Source organism: Quercus lobata, chromosome 2 (genome assembly GCF_001633185.2).
Source record: "Quercus lobata isolate SW786 chromosome 2, ValleyOak3.0 Primary Assembly, whole genome shotgun sequence".
Lineage (NCBI taxonomy): Eukaryota > Viridiplantae > Streptophyta > Magnoliopsida > Fagales > Fagaceae > Quercus > Quercus lobata.
In genome coordinates this window covers 68,144,544-68,164,080 of record NC_044905.1, presented here as the reverse complement: position 1 = coordinate 68,164,080, position 19,537 = coordinate 68,144,544, and the positions used below count along the sequence as shown (strand labels likewise).

The following is a 19,537-nucleotide window of genomic DNA, read 5'->3' as shown; positions in this document are numbered from 1 at the left end:
AAGTCCATCCCTTAGCGCCCATAGCTCTGCTTCTACACTGGAGGAAATAACAATGTTGCGAGTAAAACCTTTAATCCATCTTCCCCTTGAGTCACGGATCAGACCACCACTGCTCACCCTTCTAGGATTCCCCAATTATACATGGAATTATGGCTTTTAGGTATTAACATCAATTAATCTTTGTAAAAATCATAGGAGTCTTGTTAAGCTGATGACTTACACTGATCTAATGAACCTTGTGGACCGTATGATTGCTCATTTTCTTTTGAAGATAAACCATACCATTTTCCTATTATGACAGCCAATTCTACATATATTTTCTAAGTGTATGGTCAGTTTACATTACACTTAGAAATAGGAAGTCTTCGAATCAAATGAATGAGGAAATGCTATAGCCATAAACTTTTTTACAAACTTAGTTGGAAAATTCTTACTAGTTTTCGATCTCATTTGGACCTATCATTTATATAACTATTTTTTTTCAGTTGGAATGCTTTGGGATTTGTTGACGATTAATATATCAAGGATATTATTGTCATGGTCTATACATAAATAATATATATAGATACATTTTTAAGTTCAGAAGTTCATTTAGTAGGGTTCACTCTAAACACACATGTTTGCATACTCTCATAGTGGTCATGAATGATAGATAGTCTTGAGATTCAGTGAATGAGTCAAGAAGATCAGAATGAGACCAAGAGCAAAATTGGGTAGTAAGTTCGCCAACTGAGTTGAAAAGCATCACAAAGACTAAAAGATGGATTCATTTAGAAATTAGCCAATCTACCATGTGTTCGTGTCCGTATTTTTTTCATTTATCTAGGGGGGGTGTTGTCTTCTCTCTGTGTTGTTGCAAGATCCAACAATTCTTATAAGAAAAGGAAAACAAGAATAGAAAAATCTTGTCATGCATGTTGAGGTGATCATCTGTGTTGGGACAAGCAATCTGCAGCGTTTACTTTACTCTATGGTGTTACGGTTGTTATCTGTCCTGAGTCTGTGAATCACTCTCAGTTATTAATGTGAAAATGTCAGAAAATCCTAGAGATCTCCATTATTGAAACTCGAACGCATGGATTGGCAACAGTTTTTGACAGTCACATCTTATTTTTTAGTTGTCTGCATTACAATTTTTTGCATTGATATTATTTTGTATTTATTTATTGTTTAGTAAAAAGTTTGGTGCTTCTTACAATCACACAACAGAGTCATAACATAAAGAGCTTATTTTGTGTGACCTTGTTTCTTCATCTCAACTATTTTGGGTGCTTGTACAAAAAAATATATAATCATTTTTGTTAGAGAATGGAGATGACAACAAATTTATTTATAAGGGAAGTGTTTGTTACACACTAGTGTTTTGCAATTGAAAATGTGGGTTCAATCCACTATTTTTTAATAAATTCATATTTAAAATAGGTATTCTTAACTTAAACCTATCTTTCCCATTCTTAAAGTATGTTTACCAAAATAGATCAAAGTGGACCAAATGGAACAAATCAGACCGAAATGGACAGCATGGACTGAATTGAACCGGAGTGGACTGAAATGAACCAAAATGGACTTTGATGGTGAACCAAAAATTGGATTATCTCCAGTTCGTTCATAGCGTCGTCCAAATCCAAAAATGTTGTCCCAATATAAGAAGGTTGTCTAGCATAGAAGTACTTGGGCGACCTCCCAACACTTAGAAATTCTTAGAGAAAATCTCTATCCTAAAGCTTACGATTCGGACCACGTTCTACTATTTTGAAGTATGAGCAAAATCTTTATTCATCACTCTAACTTCCCACTAAGTTCTTAACTTCTGATAACAGTTGTGGAAGTTAAGTCTAAACTTTTTAACTTTCATCCACGTTGAGGAAACTACTCTAAAGCTCACTATAAAAGGACTCAACCATATCAAATGAAAGTAAGTTTTTACACTCCTAAAGTTAGAATTCCTGAGTTCTAGGGAGAAAACTAACTTTAGTATCGGAGGATTCTTGGCCGGTTCACCCCGGTCATCTTTGATCTTGTGCTTCTTTTTTTTCAGGTCTTCCAAATAACCACAAGCCCATTGAAGCTCGGAGCATTCAGCCTACTAATTTTCTATGCATCATTAAACTTAATGGACTGAAGTAAACCAAATTGGACCAAATCATCGGCCACATCACTATTTTTATATATTTATTGATTTTTTTCTTCTAATTTTTTGATAATATTAAATATATTAACAGGTTGACTTTACACATTCATCTTGGACAATATTTTCCTCTTTTTTAATAATATCTTGGAGGATTTAATATATTTAATAAGATAAACTACATATTTGGTCTTTATCTTTTATATCATATTTCAAATTTTTTTTTTTTGTTTTTTGAAATGATATCATATCATATATCAATTTAGTTTCTAACTTTTCAATTGTATTAATTTGGTCTCTAACTTTTCAGTGTCATGTTAATTTAGTTCATGCTATTATCTTTTGGATGGAAAAGTCTGACGTGTCAAACGGCCTAAATAAATTTAAAAAAAAAAAAAAATTCCACATCAACTAATGGGTCATTGGGTTTGTTTACATTTTTAAACTCCGTTTCATCGTCTTCTTCATTTTGTATTTTTCATTGGTATGAAAAGTTATGGCACTACTAAGAATTACAGATGCATGTCTTAATCTTCACAAATCAGTTATAACTTATATCCATCAACCCTTGTGCTCTAGTTTCACTTCCTTTCACTAGGAACCACTCTTCCACATCAAATTCTCATTGACCCATTTGCACCAAAACTCACAATGACTGATCTTTTCTTCAGATCTCACCACCATTACAAATGGCCTCATTTCCCCCATTCACCAAGCAACCTTTTTCCCCACACAAAACCTTCATCTTCCTCGTCATTTAATAGTGTCAAAAGATGATGATTTTTACGGAAGATAGCTAATTTTGTATAAAAGTTTTTAAAAGCATAAGTTTTCGAGCAATTGTAAGGATCATTGGCAGTTTTCTTGGTTCTAATTTAATATATGGATCCAAAATGTAAAGTGTGGCCACATTCCCAGCAATATGCTATCTTTTGACTTTATTTATGAAGAGTTTGTTTGTATAAAAACAAGAATATAAAAAGAGTAGTACCTTAACTTTGAGAGAGAGAGAGAGAGCAAAACGTGAAGGTGGGTTGTGGTCCAGTGAACCTTGTGGTGTGGGTTGTACTTGTAACAAATTCAAATCCATTTCTATTAGGGATTTTGATCCCAAATAGCCCCTCTAACAATTTTTTTTTTTAATGTAATCTGACTTGGCAGTACGGGTGTCAGTCCATGTGGCAAGAAAATAATATTTATTTAGGCTATTAGCTACGTCCGCATTTTCCATCCATCACTTAACATCAGAGACCATTTTGACACAATTCCAAAATGTTAAGACTAAATTGACACATTTAAAAGGTTAAGAACCAAATTGAAATTAGCTATAAAAGTTAGAGACCAAATATGTAGTTTATCCTATTTAATATTATCAAAATATTTGAGAAATAAATCATTAAAAAAATGGTGAAGTGGTTGATAACATGGTTCAATAGGAATGTAGCAAAAATACAACATTAGATGCTACATTTTGACTTTTAAATACTAATAGATAGATGTTAGTTTGGTTGACTTTCTTGTAAACCCTGCGATTTGGGGTGGTTTTTCGTCCAGATTATCATACAAATGATTGGCAAACTTCATGCATTTTCAAATCCAATGCCACTTACCAAAGAAACTTTCAAATACAATAAAACAAACAAGAGTTAACAGGTCATCTTGCAGATAAATGGAGTTTCTTTTGTTGGCCGGGCCTGGGATGATCAATTTAATAAGTTTTTACTAACTATGAGATGACTATGCATACCAGTACCACATCGGAAGAAGTCACTGGATTTTGATAGATTTACACATCCGGTACATCTGGTTTGGCAATAAGAAGTGCCAGAGATTCTATTGTTATTTGATGGAACTTATTACTGTTTTAAAGCAACAAGCCACACAACATTAGATGCTTAAAAACAAAATTTGGTGTTATCATCAATTGGGTATATGACCTTATCATTACGAAATGGAGTGTTCAGAAACTTTATGTGATCGACAATGGAAAAGTTTCACATGATCTCTGTTGCTGATAATTTAAAAAAGAATAGAACAAAGGAGCTCACGTGGGGATCCAAATTGCATGCCAGGCACAGCACATGTCATGACAGCATGACGCCCCTTAATCCATCTTGCATTGGCTAACACATCACCGCCTATACTAGTAGAAGAATTCTATTCACAATTTTCGACAGTTCTTAATCAATTAGACAATTAAAGCTTGTCCAATTGTCTCTGCACTCAGCACTCAGCACATTAAGCTTGTTAGATGAGTTAACATTAGGTGATGATAGCCCTCATGGCCTTTCCATGACTCCATTTACTAAGCCTGAAACTAGAACCATAGTATACCGACAGCTTGGTACTATTTTTGTTTTTGTTTTTGGAATATATATTTTACTAGAGGATTCAGTCTTGTCCGAATTTAGAAATATGGATAAGAGAAGACCATCTTATCCCTTTTAGTAGATATCCTCATGTGTGTAGATGGTCATGGATAAACCCAAAACCTGTTCATGTTATGCATGTATTCGAAAAAAATAATGTTCAAATAGATTGTTGTACCCGAAGTTTATGTAACTAGGTAAGGGGACTTCTAATTTACTTCTTATTTTTTAATTATAAAAGATTCTATCATTGGAAAGATAGTGGTCATGACTCATGAGACTCATGCTTAAGATTAAAGATTTTTCTCATATGAACCACATGATTAGAGCTTGATATAAGGACTTCCAAATTAATATCATTAATGACGAAGTGAGATTGTTGTTACATTTTTAAATCATATCGGATGATGAAGTGGGCTGCGATCTCTATGACAGATTGCCTCTTACACTAATAAAGACACTCTTCCTCCGTGTGTGTGTGTGTGCACACGCGCGCGCGCGTTTTATGTTAGTACTACGGTTATATAATATAAGGACTATTTGCTTATACATAACTTTTAACTGGTGAAAGGGAAACTAGAAAAGATCACCTCTCGCTGCAACGAAAACAAAGATATTATCATGGCTTCTAATTTGTGGACTTTATGCCTAAGTTTCTTGCTTTTGGCCTCGGGGGCAATGAGTGCAACGCCTAGGAAAGCCATAGACGTACCATTCGGCCGAAACTATATACCAACGTGGGCTTTGGACCACATCAAGTACTTCAATGGCGGTTCAGAGATTCAGCTCTCACTGGACAAATTCACAGGTAAGGCAATTACCATTGCTCATTGAAATCTCAGCATTTTAGTAAGTTCTTATGTTTTAAAATTTGTTCTGCAATTTTGAATAGGAACTGGCTTTCAATCAAAAGGATCTTACTTGTTCGGTCACTTCAGCATGCAAATAAAAATGGTTCCAGGAGATTCAGCTGGAACAGTTACTGCTTTCTATGTAAAATCTGGTTCTCTATTCTTTAGTATAGGAGCATACATATACGTAGTTGATAAAGCTATTGGGTGATTTTTGTTGGTCTGGTCACAGTTATCTTCACAAAATTCGGAGCACGATGAGATGGACTTTGAGTTCTTGGGGAACAGAACAAGGCAACCTTATATTTTGCAAACAAACGTGTTCAGCGGAGGGAAGGGAAATCGAGAGCAGAGAATTTATCTTTGGTTTGATCCAACCAAAGCCTACCACACTTATTCTGTCCTATGGAACTTGTATCAGATTGTGTAAGCCTTCCGTTTTGTCCTTTGACCACTTTCTCTTTCCTTGAAATTACTAGTATTTTGAGAGAATTCTTATGTTGCACTTTTTGTGTTCTTTATACTGCACCAATTATAGTTTGATTATGTAAATTTGATTGGATAAGCATGTATATTGATTCTTGTATGGAGTGTTTATTAAGTCATACTCGCATATAAACTAATTATAACTTGATAATTAGTTCTTTTAGATATAAGAACACGTGACTAGGACTTTCCTTGGTCAAGTACAAACTTTGGTAATTAATTTACAAACTAACTAGAATGAAGGTATATGAATATGATGCAGGTTCTTTGTGGATGATGTGCCAATAAGGGTGTTCAAGAATAACAAAGACTTAGGGGTAAGATTCCCATTTAACCAACCCATGAAGATATATTCAAGCCTCTGGAACGCAGACGACTGGGCCACAAGGGGTGGCTTGGAGAAGACAGACTGGTCCAAGGCTCCCTTTGTAGCCTCTTACAAGAGCTTCCACATTGATGCATGTGAGGTATCAGTGAATGCAAGGTTCTGCCAGACTCAAGGGAAGAGATGGTGGGACCAGAAGGAGTTTCAGGATCTTGATGCCTTCCAATACAGAAGGCTCAGTTGGGTCCGCCATAGATACACCATCTACAACTACTGTACAGATCGTGTTCGCTTCCCTAGCCTCCCACCCGAGTGCAAACGAGACCGCGATGTTTAGAACTTAGAAGTTTTTTAAGTTTTACTACTACTGCTATATATTAATGATGTTCTTTTGTACTACTACTACATTTTATATCATTATCTGCTTTCACATAAATCGGATTCCTCTGTCAGTGTCTCAGAGGCACAAACTCTGTAGGTTACATTGATTTACATACACGCTCTGCATATAGGATGTGGCTGCACTAGACAACAACCCTCCTAGTTTCAAGATTTGCGTCCACAACACCAACTTGCTAGTTCCAAGTCAAATTTCAAGGTTTGTCTCTAGTGAATATTTCACCGGTCCTTGCATCAAGTACATGGGGGGGTTTCTTTGGTGACTTAGAATGACGCTCTTTTGCCAAATTAAATCCCAAACAAAGTAGAACATAAGTCACACATCGTAATTTTTATATTTTATATTTTCAGTAGTTATAACAGTAAGGAAAATAGTTTGTATCATGGTTTTTCTTTTAAGGGGAGTAAGTAATGTCACTTAGCTACAAGGTTCTTGATGCAATCATAATTTTTTATTATTATTTATTATTTCATAGCTAAAACTATGGGACATGGGGATCTGTACCCCTAGTTCTCATGGTAAAAAAGAACAAATAGTGCCAATATATTACAAAACTCTGGGCACAATCATAGTTAACTACAATTCCAATTTGGAGTAATAAATCTTCATAGATGATGGCTTCAATCATGCAAATTTTTTGAAAGGACTTTGATTCTTATAGTGCCTTGGCTAAAAAAAATTATTGCTTATCTATTTGACTTTTCTTGGAATGAAATGAAAGTCCGTTCTTTATCAAAAAAAAGTAATGAGTTACTAGCTAAAAAAGTAATTGGCCTTTTCTTTTTCTTTTATTTACTTATTATTATTATTATTATTTTTTTATCCAGCAAGAAATAGGATTTGAAAACCTTATATATAAGCAATATAATAAAGGACTTAATAGCTATGGACGAAAGGTCCTGTGGAGAGGATTAATGTGTTAAGAGAGTACTAGAGGAGGTTACTAATTATAATTAGCGTTGTTGATGATACTTAGCCAAGATGGGTGTGATGTGTGATCATAAAGAAATCTGAATATGTAGAAAAAAGATGCACATGCCCATTGAATTGTTGGGCTTTGTGGAGTCTAGTTGTGTTTAATCCGATTGACAACCTAACTCGACTCGAATAATGTTGCGTAATTTTTAATGGGAGATTTATTGAGGCTTAGTCCATGGAGCGGAGGCTTGGGCCGATAGGCTCGAAAAAATTTTTGGCCCCTTTTTGTGTAGAAAAGCGCAATTTTATGATTAGGGTTTGATTGTGTGGTGTTGCCGTGTTTTTGAGATTAAAAAAAAAAAAAAACTGTAACTGTACTTTGTACTTTTTCCTGATAATAGTGAAATCTCTGCAACTCCGTGGACGTAGGCAAATTGCCGAACCACGTAAATACTGTCTTGTGCGTGTGATTGTTTTTTTTTTTTTACGTGTGTTTTCTCTATTTTTTGTTTTTTACAGGTTGAGATTTCAATTAAATTTCCTACATGAATATGGTTGTAATTACCAAGATCAACTTGTAATAAAATATTTATATTTGAGAAAACGTGTATGAGGTTATCAAGATGTTGTACTTGATAGGGAATAAATCAAGATGAGCTTAATTACGTAGTGGCTTACATGGTGACCAGTAGCATTGGCGAGCTAGCACCTAAATGTTGTCATGATAGGGAATAGATTAGGATAATCTTGCAAGCAAAAATATGGATTATTGGAGATCATAGAAGTTCGAATTTGATAATTAATGGAGCTCACAAAAGTCTGACATTAATACCATATTATATTAGTAAAATATAGCTTTGATACTATGTTAGAAAATGTGAGACATAGCTTGGACACATGTTAATGTGCATGAGAGATATAAAGAAAGCTGAGAGAGAGAGAGCATGATTTGGCTTTAAAGGTCCACAGCAAAAAGTGTTTGATGATTACACTTTACTATTAATCTTTATGTTTTAAAGTGATATTGAAGGATATTTATAGTTGGATCATAGACTGACCATAGATTAAAACAAGATTCTAATACTTGCACTATAAGTATAATTATGATTAGTTGCATTCCAAATAAAATTATAATTACTTTAATTGCACTTGAAGTAGAATTAGATACGATAGACTTGGATGAGAGTTATATAACTGACTTGAACCTTAACTAGGATTGGGCCTTGATATCTCTTATTAGGTGGATCAATCACTAGGTCCAACAAGCTTTGATTTGTAGTTAATTGCATTTGAAACTTCAAACTTAGCCATTTCAAACGTTTGATGTACTGGGAAAATAATAAAAAAATATATATTTCCATTCTGCTCACCTTGTGTTTATTGCTTAATTACATTAGCACAAGTGCACAACTAGAAGCTTATATAGAGCGATAACCATGCTATAATATACAATAATTATTTGATATATATATTATTCTTCTCACAGTTTGTGAATTTCACAATCATGTGAGACTCATACAATATGAGAAAGAGAATACATATATCGGATACATGAGATACCTTTTTCGTAAGGTGTTACTTTGAGGTAATTAAATGTAACCCTCATTAGAAAATAGTTTTAGCAACTCTGTTTCCAACAAGAAGAATGAAGAAAAGACATTCAAAATTATTGAGGGTCAAAGGTACATCCTTAGGACCTACATCAATATTAGGTGGTATTGCTTAAATGAAAAGGGTAAAAAAGAAATGTAATTCAGAAAACAAAACATAAAATGAGAGGGGCAAAAATAGAGACAACAATGCAGTTGACAACTAGTTTTTATCACTTCCAGTTGTCGGCAACAATGTGAGCCAAATCCACAACCCTTTGAGAGTAACCCCACTCGTTATCGTACCAAGCAATTACCTTCACCATGTCATCTCCCATGACCAATGTCAATGATGAATCAACAGTTGAGGATACATCAGTGCACCTGAAATCCACTGAAACAAGGGGCTCATCGCAAACAGAAAGAATACCATTGAGCTCCTTATCAGCGCTTTCTCTGAAAGCAGCATTCACCTCTTCAGCAAAGGTCTTCTTAGATACCTGGACAACAAGGTCGACCACAGACACATTTGGAGTAGGCACACGCAGGGCGATCCCATTGAGTTTGCCTTTAAGTGATGGTAGGACAAGGGCCACAGCCTTTGCTGCACCTGTTGAGGTGGGAACAATGTTTAGAGCAGCAGCTCGTGCACGCCTGAGATCGCGGTGGCTGGCGTCAAGTAGCCTCTGGTCACCGGTGTACGAGTGAGTGGTAGTCATGGTGCCCTTGATGATGCCTGTCACATATTTGCATTTTTATTATTTATAAACAATGGGAGATTAAAATTTTCCAATCTGAGCAGGAAATTTTCTGTTGTACAATTTGAAAATTAGCTTCAAATATCATAATAGACCTAGATAAATTCTAAGTTTTAACAACAGAGTACTCTAAAGCTAAAAGTGAACTAAATACAGTTATAAACACAACCCTTTGTTTTTTTAACTACTAACTTGACTTAATGTGATTGAAGTAACATTACTTTTACTTTTTTTCATCATTAATAATTTAATACCACTTTTATTATGAATCAATTATAACAAATTATGTTAATAAATTGTGAAAAATGTACGTCTTTAGACTTGTTGAAAATCTACAGGTTAGGGGAATGGGATGAAATATGAATTACCAAACTTCTGGTCAAGGACCTTGACAAAGGGAGCAAGGCAATTAGTGGTGCAAGAAGCATTGCTGATGATGGCCTCGGCTGGGTTGTAGGCGTCTGCATTGACTCCTACAACGTAGGTAGGGATGTCACCCTTCCCAGGGGCAGTAATGAGCACCTTCTTAGCCCCAGCCTGAATGTGCTTGCCTGCACCCTCTCTATCAACAAACACCCCGGTCCCTTCGATTACCAGGTCGATCTCCAAGTCCCTGCACTTGTGTTGGCAAGTTCCTTTTCATCAATTCAGTCTCTAAAAAATGTCAAAAATCTCAATGCCAAAGCCATTCATTCACTACTTACTGAACAAAGAAGTGAACTTACTTCCAGGGTAGGTCGACGGGGTTACGGTTTGATACGACCTTGATGATCTTGCCATCAACGGAGATGGCTTTGTCGCCAGAAGGCTTGACATCAGCGTCGAAGATGCCGAGGGTAGAGTCGTACTTGAGGAGGTGGGATGCCTGCTTCACACCTCCAGTGTCATTGATGGCAATGACATCCAAAGGGGAGTCCTTGCGGCCATGCCAGCACCTCAAGAAATTTCTGCCTATTCTACCGAACCCATTTATGGCCACCTTTAGCTTCGCTTCCACTACCCCTCTCCTGTATCCTCCACTTCCAGCCTAATTCATCATGTTAGAACAATAATTGAAATGATTAACTTCATTTATAATTGTTTTTGAGATAAATGATAATTTATTATAGTATCAAAACGTGTTCTTGAGTTTAAATACTATATTCACTCTACACTGTGCTAATTGACCAATTCAGATGTGTTACATATACACAGTGAAGCTCCGGCGCCTAATTAAGTTTTTCAAACGAACATAGTCACACATCACACATGTTCAAGTTAAAGGCCATTCGCTTTAATTTTATCATGTGCCTGCTCGTCTGTCTAGGTTAGAGTGCTGTATGGAATTTTAGAATCGTAATTCACATGCTGCAATTTTAAAGAATTTTTTGTTTTCAAGCAAATGTAACTTGACTACTTAATGATATCAATATTCTATATGAGACAAAGAATTTTAAATCGGAACCTTTTGTTAGTTGTATTAGCTACTCAAGACCCTCCGAGATTTTCATAAATTCCAATGATTTAGGTACAAGAGCATATATTTCTTGTAGGTGATGGTTGTCATTTGACACCTTTTATATCTTTGTTTACTAAAAATATTTAAAGAATGCTGACTAGTACACACAAGTGTGTACGGAGTGTATGTGTCATATCAATTGAAATCATGTTTTCAAAACACAATTTAACTTGTGAAATCTTGTTTTTAAAACACAATTTCAAAATTATTACGGTTAAAACACACTTTCTAAAAATGTGTATGAATGTGTGCAATAAACTTTCACAATATTTAAAAGTCCATTGTTGTCCTTTATATTAGTTAAAAGTATTCATTACACATTCTTCTCTAACATATATTATTGGATCAAAAAGTTTAAGTAATATAAATAACAATTATCATGGAATCAAATGTTATAAATTCCAAATCATATCCAATTTCTAAATAATGGTCAATTATGCATTTAGCGAGTAACTCACAGAATGTGTCTGGATAGCGACGATTGAAAAAATGTCATCTGAGCTTTTTCTCCCAAAGGAAAGGCAAGCTGATGAGTTGCGTAGGCCTGAGAATTCTGCAAATCCTTTTCCATTTGCCTGAAGAAAGAAAGTAAAGAGCATATAGTATTGGTTTAACAATTCGATCATAATCTAAACAAGCTACAACATGAACAAAGAAGCATTGTTTTCTTATTATTATTATTTTTTGTTTTGGTTTAACGAACAAGTATATTGTATTCTTTCTTATATATTTGGAGAGAGAGAGAGGTGCATGAACCTGAAGAGATGGTTTGGCTACAGAAAGAGTAGCCGAAGCCATGGTTGGCAGCCAAAGCGAGAATTAATGTATAGTAGTAAATTAAAAAAGCGTGGCTGCTGCAGCACAAGTAGTAGTACTACTACAAGTAGCAAAAACCCTGACCATCAACGTTGCATTATCTTATTAACAAGTAGCAGAAGAGGTTACGGTGTGGACGTTTGGGAAACAATGAGAGGATGAGATTTTGGATAGCCCTCTCATTCAACGAATGGTTGTGGTTGCTGATTTCTTGTGTGCCTGCTCTCTCCTCTCCACCACTGATCTCTTTTTCTTTTCTTTCTTTTTTTTCTTTTTTTTATTTCGGTTTAGGAGAGTGTTGTGGACTGGACAGAACTCCCCAATTTCCATCATCTAGCTATCTTTCGGTTCCCTGTTTTTGGACTTTTGGGCCTAGGCCCTCATTCTTCATTAAGTGGGCCAAATTATGACTACAATTTTCACTGTGTTAAACAGTTCTTGTCCCCCTATACATGGTCTTTGCTACTTGTAGAAGTACTAATTGTGGGTTTCATTGTGGCATTTAACAAGTTACGCTCCTCAAGTATTTGGATATGAAGAGATTGGCCCAAGGTTTATATGCCTTTAAAGCTATGCACCAACCTAATTTGGAGATGAATGCCTTGTTTAGATCGTGAGCTCTTCTGAATCCAAGACCTCCTGAGGTTTTTGGTTTGCATATGGATTCCCGAGCCTTGGGATAAAGATGGTGCTTTTGAGTCCATTAAACCCCAAAAGAAGTCACGCTTTTTTGCATTAATTTGGGAACAAGTGGATGTTAGCAATTGAAAGGAGGACATCCAATAAGCTGGAATGGATGTAAGGACAAATCGTATTAGAGTGGATCGGGCTGCCTGTGAAAGTAATTTAGGCCATGTTTGGTTTACGAGTTTTCATCACTCATTTTTCAAATTTTGTGGATCCCACAAGAACTTGTTTTATCTTTTCCTAACTCAATTTTCATAACTCAATACTCAAAAAATTGAGTTTAAGTTGTAAAAATTGAGAACAATGTTTTGATGTTTTCTAGTGATGAGAATTGAGTTTTAGTGAAATTTTGTAAAATTAAGCAAATGAGTGGGACCCACTCATATGACTAGTCTCATCACAATCTGTCTTTATGCAAAAATCAATTGGCCTTAATCACTCTCTCTAACCTATGCGCTCTCTCTTTTCCTTCTTCATTTTTTTCTTCTACACAGCTCTCTCTCCTCATCGAACCTCCACTACTCCTCCACAAACCTCCAGTCACCACTACCACAAGCCACCAACATGAGCTACTGCGAGATGGCTCTCACTCTCAGGCCCCACCGTCTCAAGTCTCTCAATTCAAGCTCAACCTAGGTGAATCAAAACTCACACACACACAAATGAGAGGGAAAGAGGTTCTAATACAAAGGCACACCATAACTCCACTAAAAAACCATAGTAATATTTAAACATGAGAATTAATATTTTATTAAGATTAAAAAAGAAAAAAAACAAAACAAAACAAAAAACAAGCCCCAAACCATTGAGATGGATGGTACTTCAGTAGGAATTGACCGGAAGGGAAGCAACGTTAAGGGTGGAATTCCAATTTTTTTAGAGTAAAGTGAGTCTGAACACACTTCATAAGTCTTGCTTGGTTGCTTGAATTTACTTACTGTTTTTTTTTTTTTTTTTTTTTTTTTTAAAAGTCAAAAGGTATGAAATTTATTTTTACAACCACAAAAGAATTGATTTCTTAAAATTTCAATGGCTAATATTTAATAGGTTGAATAATTTTTAATGTTAAAGACAGTATTGAGCCCTAGTATTTCCAACTAGGGATGGCAATTTTGCCCCACCCCGCTTGACCCACCCCTCCCCACTTCGTCCCGTGTGGGTTTTCCCCATCCTGCAGAGATAGTGGGGTGGGGATGAGGCGAGATTTTAGACCTACACCACGGGGCGAGGTGAGGATGGGTTTACACTTTTTAGACCTGCCCCGCCCCATCCCCTACTCACCCCGCATTAATAAGAGTTAAATTGTAATTTTTTCATACCCTAAAAACCTACTATTTAAACAAAAATATCATTAGCTTATTTTATTCTATCTAACATGGCTCTACCTCTTTTTTCTCTCTAGCAAAGTTGGAAATAAGGTACCAATTTTAACTTCTTCTTTTTTGTCTTTATTAGAAACAAATTTATATACTATTGAATTACTGGTTTCATTCATGATTCATACATCTTCTCAACTTACTTTTCATCATGAACATAATATATATATTTTTTAATGAGGTACGAGTTTGAGGCTCTAAATATTTGTGTATGTGTCATTGTTTTTGTAATTTTGTGTAGGCATTTGGCTGTTTAACAACACTGCTTCTTTATGCTTGTCAAAATCCATATCTATTTTACAAGCTAGGTTTTTTTTTTTTTGGGAGAATGAGATGATAAGGAATATGTTTCCCTATTGGTTTGATTGCAAATATGATGGCATCAATCATGTACTAGCTCTAGTTGATCGTTCTCGTTCTCCACACAAAAATTATATACAATTTAATTTAGTTTCTGTATTTTTATTAAAAAACATAAGGTATAGGTTTGAGACTTTGTCCCATTTTCTATGAAATAGTCCCAAAATGGGAGGAATTAAATAATGCACAGTACTTAGTATAAAGGAGATTTGTTTTGGTGTTTTTTAGGCCAATGAAATATAAAAATTTAGATAATATTATTTAATTTTTGCTAAAAATTAGTTTGATTTGATAGGATAAATTTGTTTATAATTTCAGGTATATTTTTATTATTGAAACATGTCATTTTATTTGAAAAATTGGTAATAGTTGTAGGGAAAATTAACAAGAAATAAAGTTTTACAGTATAGGGCGGGGCTTCGCGGGGCCTTAAGGCACGGGGATGGGGCAAGAAATTTTTCCCATAATGCAGGGCGGGATGGGGATAGGGCAAGAAAAATCCATGCGAGATAGGGGCAAAGATCTCATCCTTCAATCCCGCCCCGCCCCATTGCCATCCCTATTTCCAACAAACACATCTACAACTCAAATCCCTCCTCCTTTAATTATTATAAAAAAATATAAAATAAATTAAAAAATGCAATAAAAAAGTTGTAATACGATTTACCTTTGTTTTCAGAAAACACAGGAAAAAATGATAACAAAGATAATAGTAGAATTGAAAACTTTATGCATATTTCTCCTCAATTCTGCCCAATAGAATTACAAAAAAGAAAAGAGTACGTATTTATAGCACAAGTAACTTTGTTATATTTCAAAATGATGCTAATGCCAACCATGGAGTAGTCCAAAGGGCTACGTCCAAAAAATAAAAAAATTGAAGGGTTAATTAGATTTGAGTTTGAAAAATAGTAAGAACAGCTTTATTTTGAACCACTACATCGATATTAAAATACTCTAAAATGTTCCTTCATCTATAAAAGTTTATTCTTGATTATAAATAAAAAAGTTCAGCAATTAAGCTAAACTAGACCAAAACAACACATTGAGGAAATTTATAATATATATATATATATATATATATTGGAATAATATATGGTGATGGTTTAATGAAAAATGAATGATGCTTTCATTAAATTTTCCTTTTCAAGGTAATATTAAAAATAATAATAATAAATTCCTAAGGTGTGAGCTTGATAGGATGGAGACATACTACACACACGAATTCACAATAAATTAGACGTGTCATATTTAGACCCGTGTATAGTGTTCTGTAACTTAATTATTTTGTTCATTGGCAGTTGAGGGTAGATTACCTCTCTACTTATCATTTGTTATAAAATTTATCCATTAAAAGAACTTTATAATTTTTCTAACTAAAATATATAAAAAATAGAAGTTTATAATTTTAAAATTTGACCTTTTCTTTTTTAGTTGAAAATTTAATGACCAAATTCACCATAGTATGTGCAAACAATAGTTATACTCCATACATATTTGTTAGCGTTATGTGTCCATGTGTATTGGCAAACTGAATCCAAAATGTATACAAATTATGTCTTGAGTTGTAGGTTTTGATTACTCTTTTTAAAGAAACTCATTTTAAAATAATGACATTGATTTGTGCTAAAACTCATTTTAAAGAAACAACAATATTTGCTTACTCTTTTGTAAATATCACTTAACCAACTGCAAATTTTTTAATTAAGTTTTTTTTTTTTTTTTTTTTTTTTTTTTTTTTTTTTTTTTTTTCATTGAAAAGTATACATTTGGGGCTTAAATTTGAGCACATGAATGTCCTGTTTTGGATGGGAAACAAATGAAATATGATTTTTGAAGTTGGCTCTAATGTTAGTTACGGGAAGCTATAGGATTTTCTTGGCCCCCTTCATTTTCCTTTTTTTTCTCTTCACTTAAATCAACTCTGAATTAATTCACCAAACACTCTTCAGTAACCTTCTCATTCACTATAAAAATGGTGAATTCTCATTCGAAAGCACCCATTTCCCTAGAACTCTAGAGGTAGCAAAGAGTGCTTGTCATACATTTGGTCTTCCTAAGATTTAGAGTGTGAGTGAGAACATCCTTGCCTCTCCTCTAGGATTTTGGAGTAAAATCCCCTAATGGTCCATTTGGATTGAGAGAAAGGGGGGGAAGTAGAGTAGATTTGACCTAAAATTAGCCTATTTTTAGCCAACTCTACTCTAGTCCCCTTGATTTCCTCTCCTTCCTCCCTCTATCCAAACGGACCATAAGTCTCTAGAGAATGCAAGAAATATCATTGTGAATCCAGCCTTCTTGAGTCTTAAAGTTTGATTTTATTTCAATGCCACCCTCTAGGATTTTGAAGGAATTTTGCCCCATTTTTTTCTTTGTTAGATTTGTGTGTAGGTTAGGTTTGTTATAATGCTAGAAATATTTTTGTTTGTATTGTTATGTAAATTGGGATCTAAGAATGCTAATTGTTATGCTTTTCACATGTTCTTGATTGATCTTTGCATGTTTTTGGTTGTTCTTCACTTTTAAACTGAAGGAAGAGAACACTCTCTTAGGCTATCTTGTGGATATTGAGGTGAAGATCAATGACATCTCAAAATCAAAGTTGCTTAAATTTAATTTTCTTTGGAGTTTCTTGCATCAAGGTAAGTATTCTTTGATCCTAAATCTAAAAAGAAAATAGAAAAGAGCATGTGTTCTAGCATTTTAAAAGTAGATATTGGTTTTGTTTTTCTGTTGCACATAATATGTATGAGATGGATATGATTTTCCAACACTGTAACGTTTGTTTCATGACAATTGTTTTTTATTATCATGCTAGTACACTAATTGGTCTTTTTGGTGTAGGTGAGGTTCATAAATCGTACTCTCAAATCTCTTATTTGTTGATAAAAGATTTTATCGTTTGAGCTAATTGGCTAGTTGCAATGTTTTCCGAACGCCGTAATAGGCCCTATGTTTGAAAACGCAGCAAAAGACCCTTAAAAACGTGGCTATTGACCTCCCTGCTGCAGCGCTTTTAAAGCGCTGCTATAGATTAGAATTTTAAGCGGCATTTGTTAAAAATGCGGTTATAGGTTGCCTATAGTAGCGTTTTTTGAAAACGTGCCACAAAAACGCAGCTATAAACCTGTTTTTCTTATAGTTCTTTTACAAATAATTTCAAACTTCAGAATAGTATACAACTTATTTATTTTATTTGGTTTTTCTTTTCAATCACGAAATACAATCAATAACAAACAAACCATATGTACAAACTATTTTCACGGGACACTAATCATCATCATCCTTTATTTTATATATCTCATTATCTCTCTCTTTACCCGTGAGTTCCATGAAGCTTTATCTCATCTATATAATACTGAAAGTTGAAACATAGCATTTATTGTTGTTATACTCACGTTGAGTCACATCAATGACCATGTCATTACTTTTTTTTGTTTGTAATAAACTAAATTATTTTATTTCCATTCTTTTTCTATTAGTCTTTTAACGATTCCACAATTTTCACTTCAGCTTCCATAACACCCCTAACTCCCCCTCTCTCCATTCCTTTCAACTTCCCATGCTCTTTAATGCCTTAGACTCTCCCTCTCCTCCTATCTTGGCTCTTCATCTTCTCATTGAATCCAACCAATTCATACCTGTTCAATTGCCACCACCATCCGTATAAAATCAAAGAGATGATATATAAACTGTTAAACGCCCTTTATCTCTCTTAACCAAAAGATGAATGGTTTTAAATTTAGCTCCTGCCAAAAAAAAGCTCATTTCTTGAGTGGGTATATCACTTTGTTCCTTAAAAGCATATGGTATGTCAAGTCTGATTTATATATTAGAGTGTTATGTGTGTGTGTGTGTGTGTGTGTTTTTGTCTCTTTTACTATGATTTGTTGTCAAGCAAATCATAGTAGTAGTAGTAGTAGTAATAATAATAATAATAATAATAACAAAATTTGTGTCTAAAACGGTTCACCGAATATAGAAGTCATCAAACACAATAAGAATGACTCTTTGTTGGCCTAGGTAATACAAACGTATGAATATATGAGTATGTTTTCTATTTTTTTAATTACTTTAAATTACAATTGTGGGGGGTAAAAGATCGAGAAGCCCATGTCAATGTCTATGTTGGGCCAAGGGCCCAGTCCAAGGAAAAACCCCTCCTCGGCCATGGGAAGAACCCTCCTCGGCCATGGATGTAATCGAGGACAAAGGGAGCAACCTGCTACTAGTAGTGACACTCCGGGTCATCCCACAAAACAGGAAAAGTACTAAAACAGAAAAGGACAACAGAGAAAATAGAAATGTCTGAGGGAAAAGCTGCCATTATTGCATTTAGTGCCTTGTACCTGACATAGCCATACTTTTCTGCCTTTACAACTACTCTCAACAACTTGAGGGAAGGGCTGATGGGACAAGTATCAGCACTAGAAACCCAATTCAAAAGGAAGGAAATTACTATAAAAAAGGCTGAAGGGAGACAGAATGAGGGGGGCTAGAACCCCTATCACACAAGAGGCACCAGAAAAAGCTCCTCGGACCGTGCCAAGGACCAACCCTCTTTGATAAACCCAGTTCATCTCAGTTTGATCGTGAAAAACACCATGTTAACTGTTGTCCATACACTAAAACCTAGCTCTTTGACCTACTCTCTACAAATTCATTGTACCGGGCTCACTGGTCCAAGGTCCCATACATCTTGGGCTTGGATTGAAAAACGTGACCCTACAACAATCAATAGTCTTCTCCTCCATTATATTAGAAAAAAGAATTTAGGTTTTAATTTTTTTTATTACTTAGTATCAATAAATCACAATAATCACTAAAATAATAGTTACATTCTTACTCATCTTGATATATATGAACAAATCAACATACTATAACATGAAGTCCACAAGTATAGGAGCAATATTCAAGTCTGATTTATATATTAGAGTATTATGTGTTTTTATTTTTTTATTTTTATGTCTCTTTTA

General features: G+C 34.6%; 2 protein-coding genes and 1 pseudogene across 2 annotated transcripts; 2 read left to right on the top strand and 1 right to left on the bottom strand.

The window, feature by feature from the left end:
* The first annotated feature begins 4,919 nt into the window (after positions 1-4,919).
* LOC115978185 (probable xyloglucan endotransglucosylase/hydrolase protein B) lies at positions 4,920-6,825 on the top strand. The gene is made up of 4 exons (XM_031100205.1): positions 4,920-5,305; positions 5,390-5,490; positions 5,581-5,774; positions 6,097-6,825. Exons 1-4 carry the CDS (start codon positions 5,119-5,121, stop codon positions 6,494-6,496), a joined length of 882 nt encoding a protein of 293 aa, XP_030956065.1. The 5' UTR covers positions 4,920-5,118; the 3' UTR covers positions 6,497-6,825.
* Positions 6,826-9,093: 2,268 nt separating this feature from the next.
* On the bottom strand, positions 9,094-12,368 carry LOC115976310 (glyceraldehyde-3-phosphate dehydrogenase A, chloroplastic-like). The gene is made up of 5 exons (XM_031097510.1): positions 12,079-12,368; positions 11,781-11,897; positions 10,550-10,851; positions 10,193-10,437; positions 9,094-9,802 (listed from the first exon to the last, which is right to left on the bottom strand). Exons 1-5 carry the CDS (start codon positions 12,118-12,120, stop codon positions 9,300-9,302), a joined length of 1,209 nt encoding a protein of 402 aa, XP_030953370.1. The 5' UTR covers positions 12,121-12,368; the 3' UTR covers positions 9,094-9,299.
* Positions 12,369-14,527: 2,159 nt separating this feature from the next.
* Positions 14,528-14,614, top strand: LOC115978453 (annotated as a pseudogene).
* Positions 14,615-19,537: the final 4,923 nt, after the last annotated feature.

Coding starts and splice junctions, on each gene's coding strand:
- LOC115978185 (XM_031100205.1), top strand. CDS start 5,119: ATGGCTTCTAATTTGTGGACTTTATGCCTAAGTTTCTTGCTTTTGGCC. Junction 5,306..5,389: donor CTCACTGGACAAATTCACAG/GTAAGGCAATTA, acceptor AATTTTGAATAG/GAACTGGCTTTCAATCAAAA. Junction 5,491..5,580: donor GAACAGTTACTGCTTTCTAT/GTAAAATCTGGT, acceptor GTCTGGTCACAG/TTATCTTCACAAAATTCGGA.
- LOC115976310 (XM_031097510.1), bottom strand. CDS start 12,120: ATGGCTTCGGCTACTCTTTCTGTAGCCAAACCATCTCTTCAG. Junction 10,852..11,780: donor TCGCTATCCAGACACATTCT/GTGAGTTACTCG, acceptor ATGATGAATTAG/GCTGGAAGTGGAGGATACAG. Junction 9,803..10,192: donor GGTCCTTGACCAGAAGTTTG/GTAATTCATATT, acceptor AATATGTGACAG/GCATCATCAAGGGCACCATG.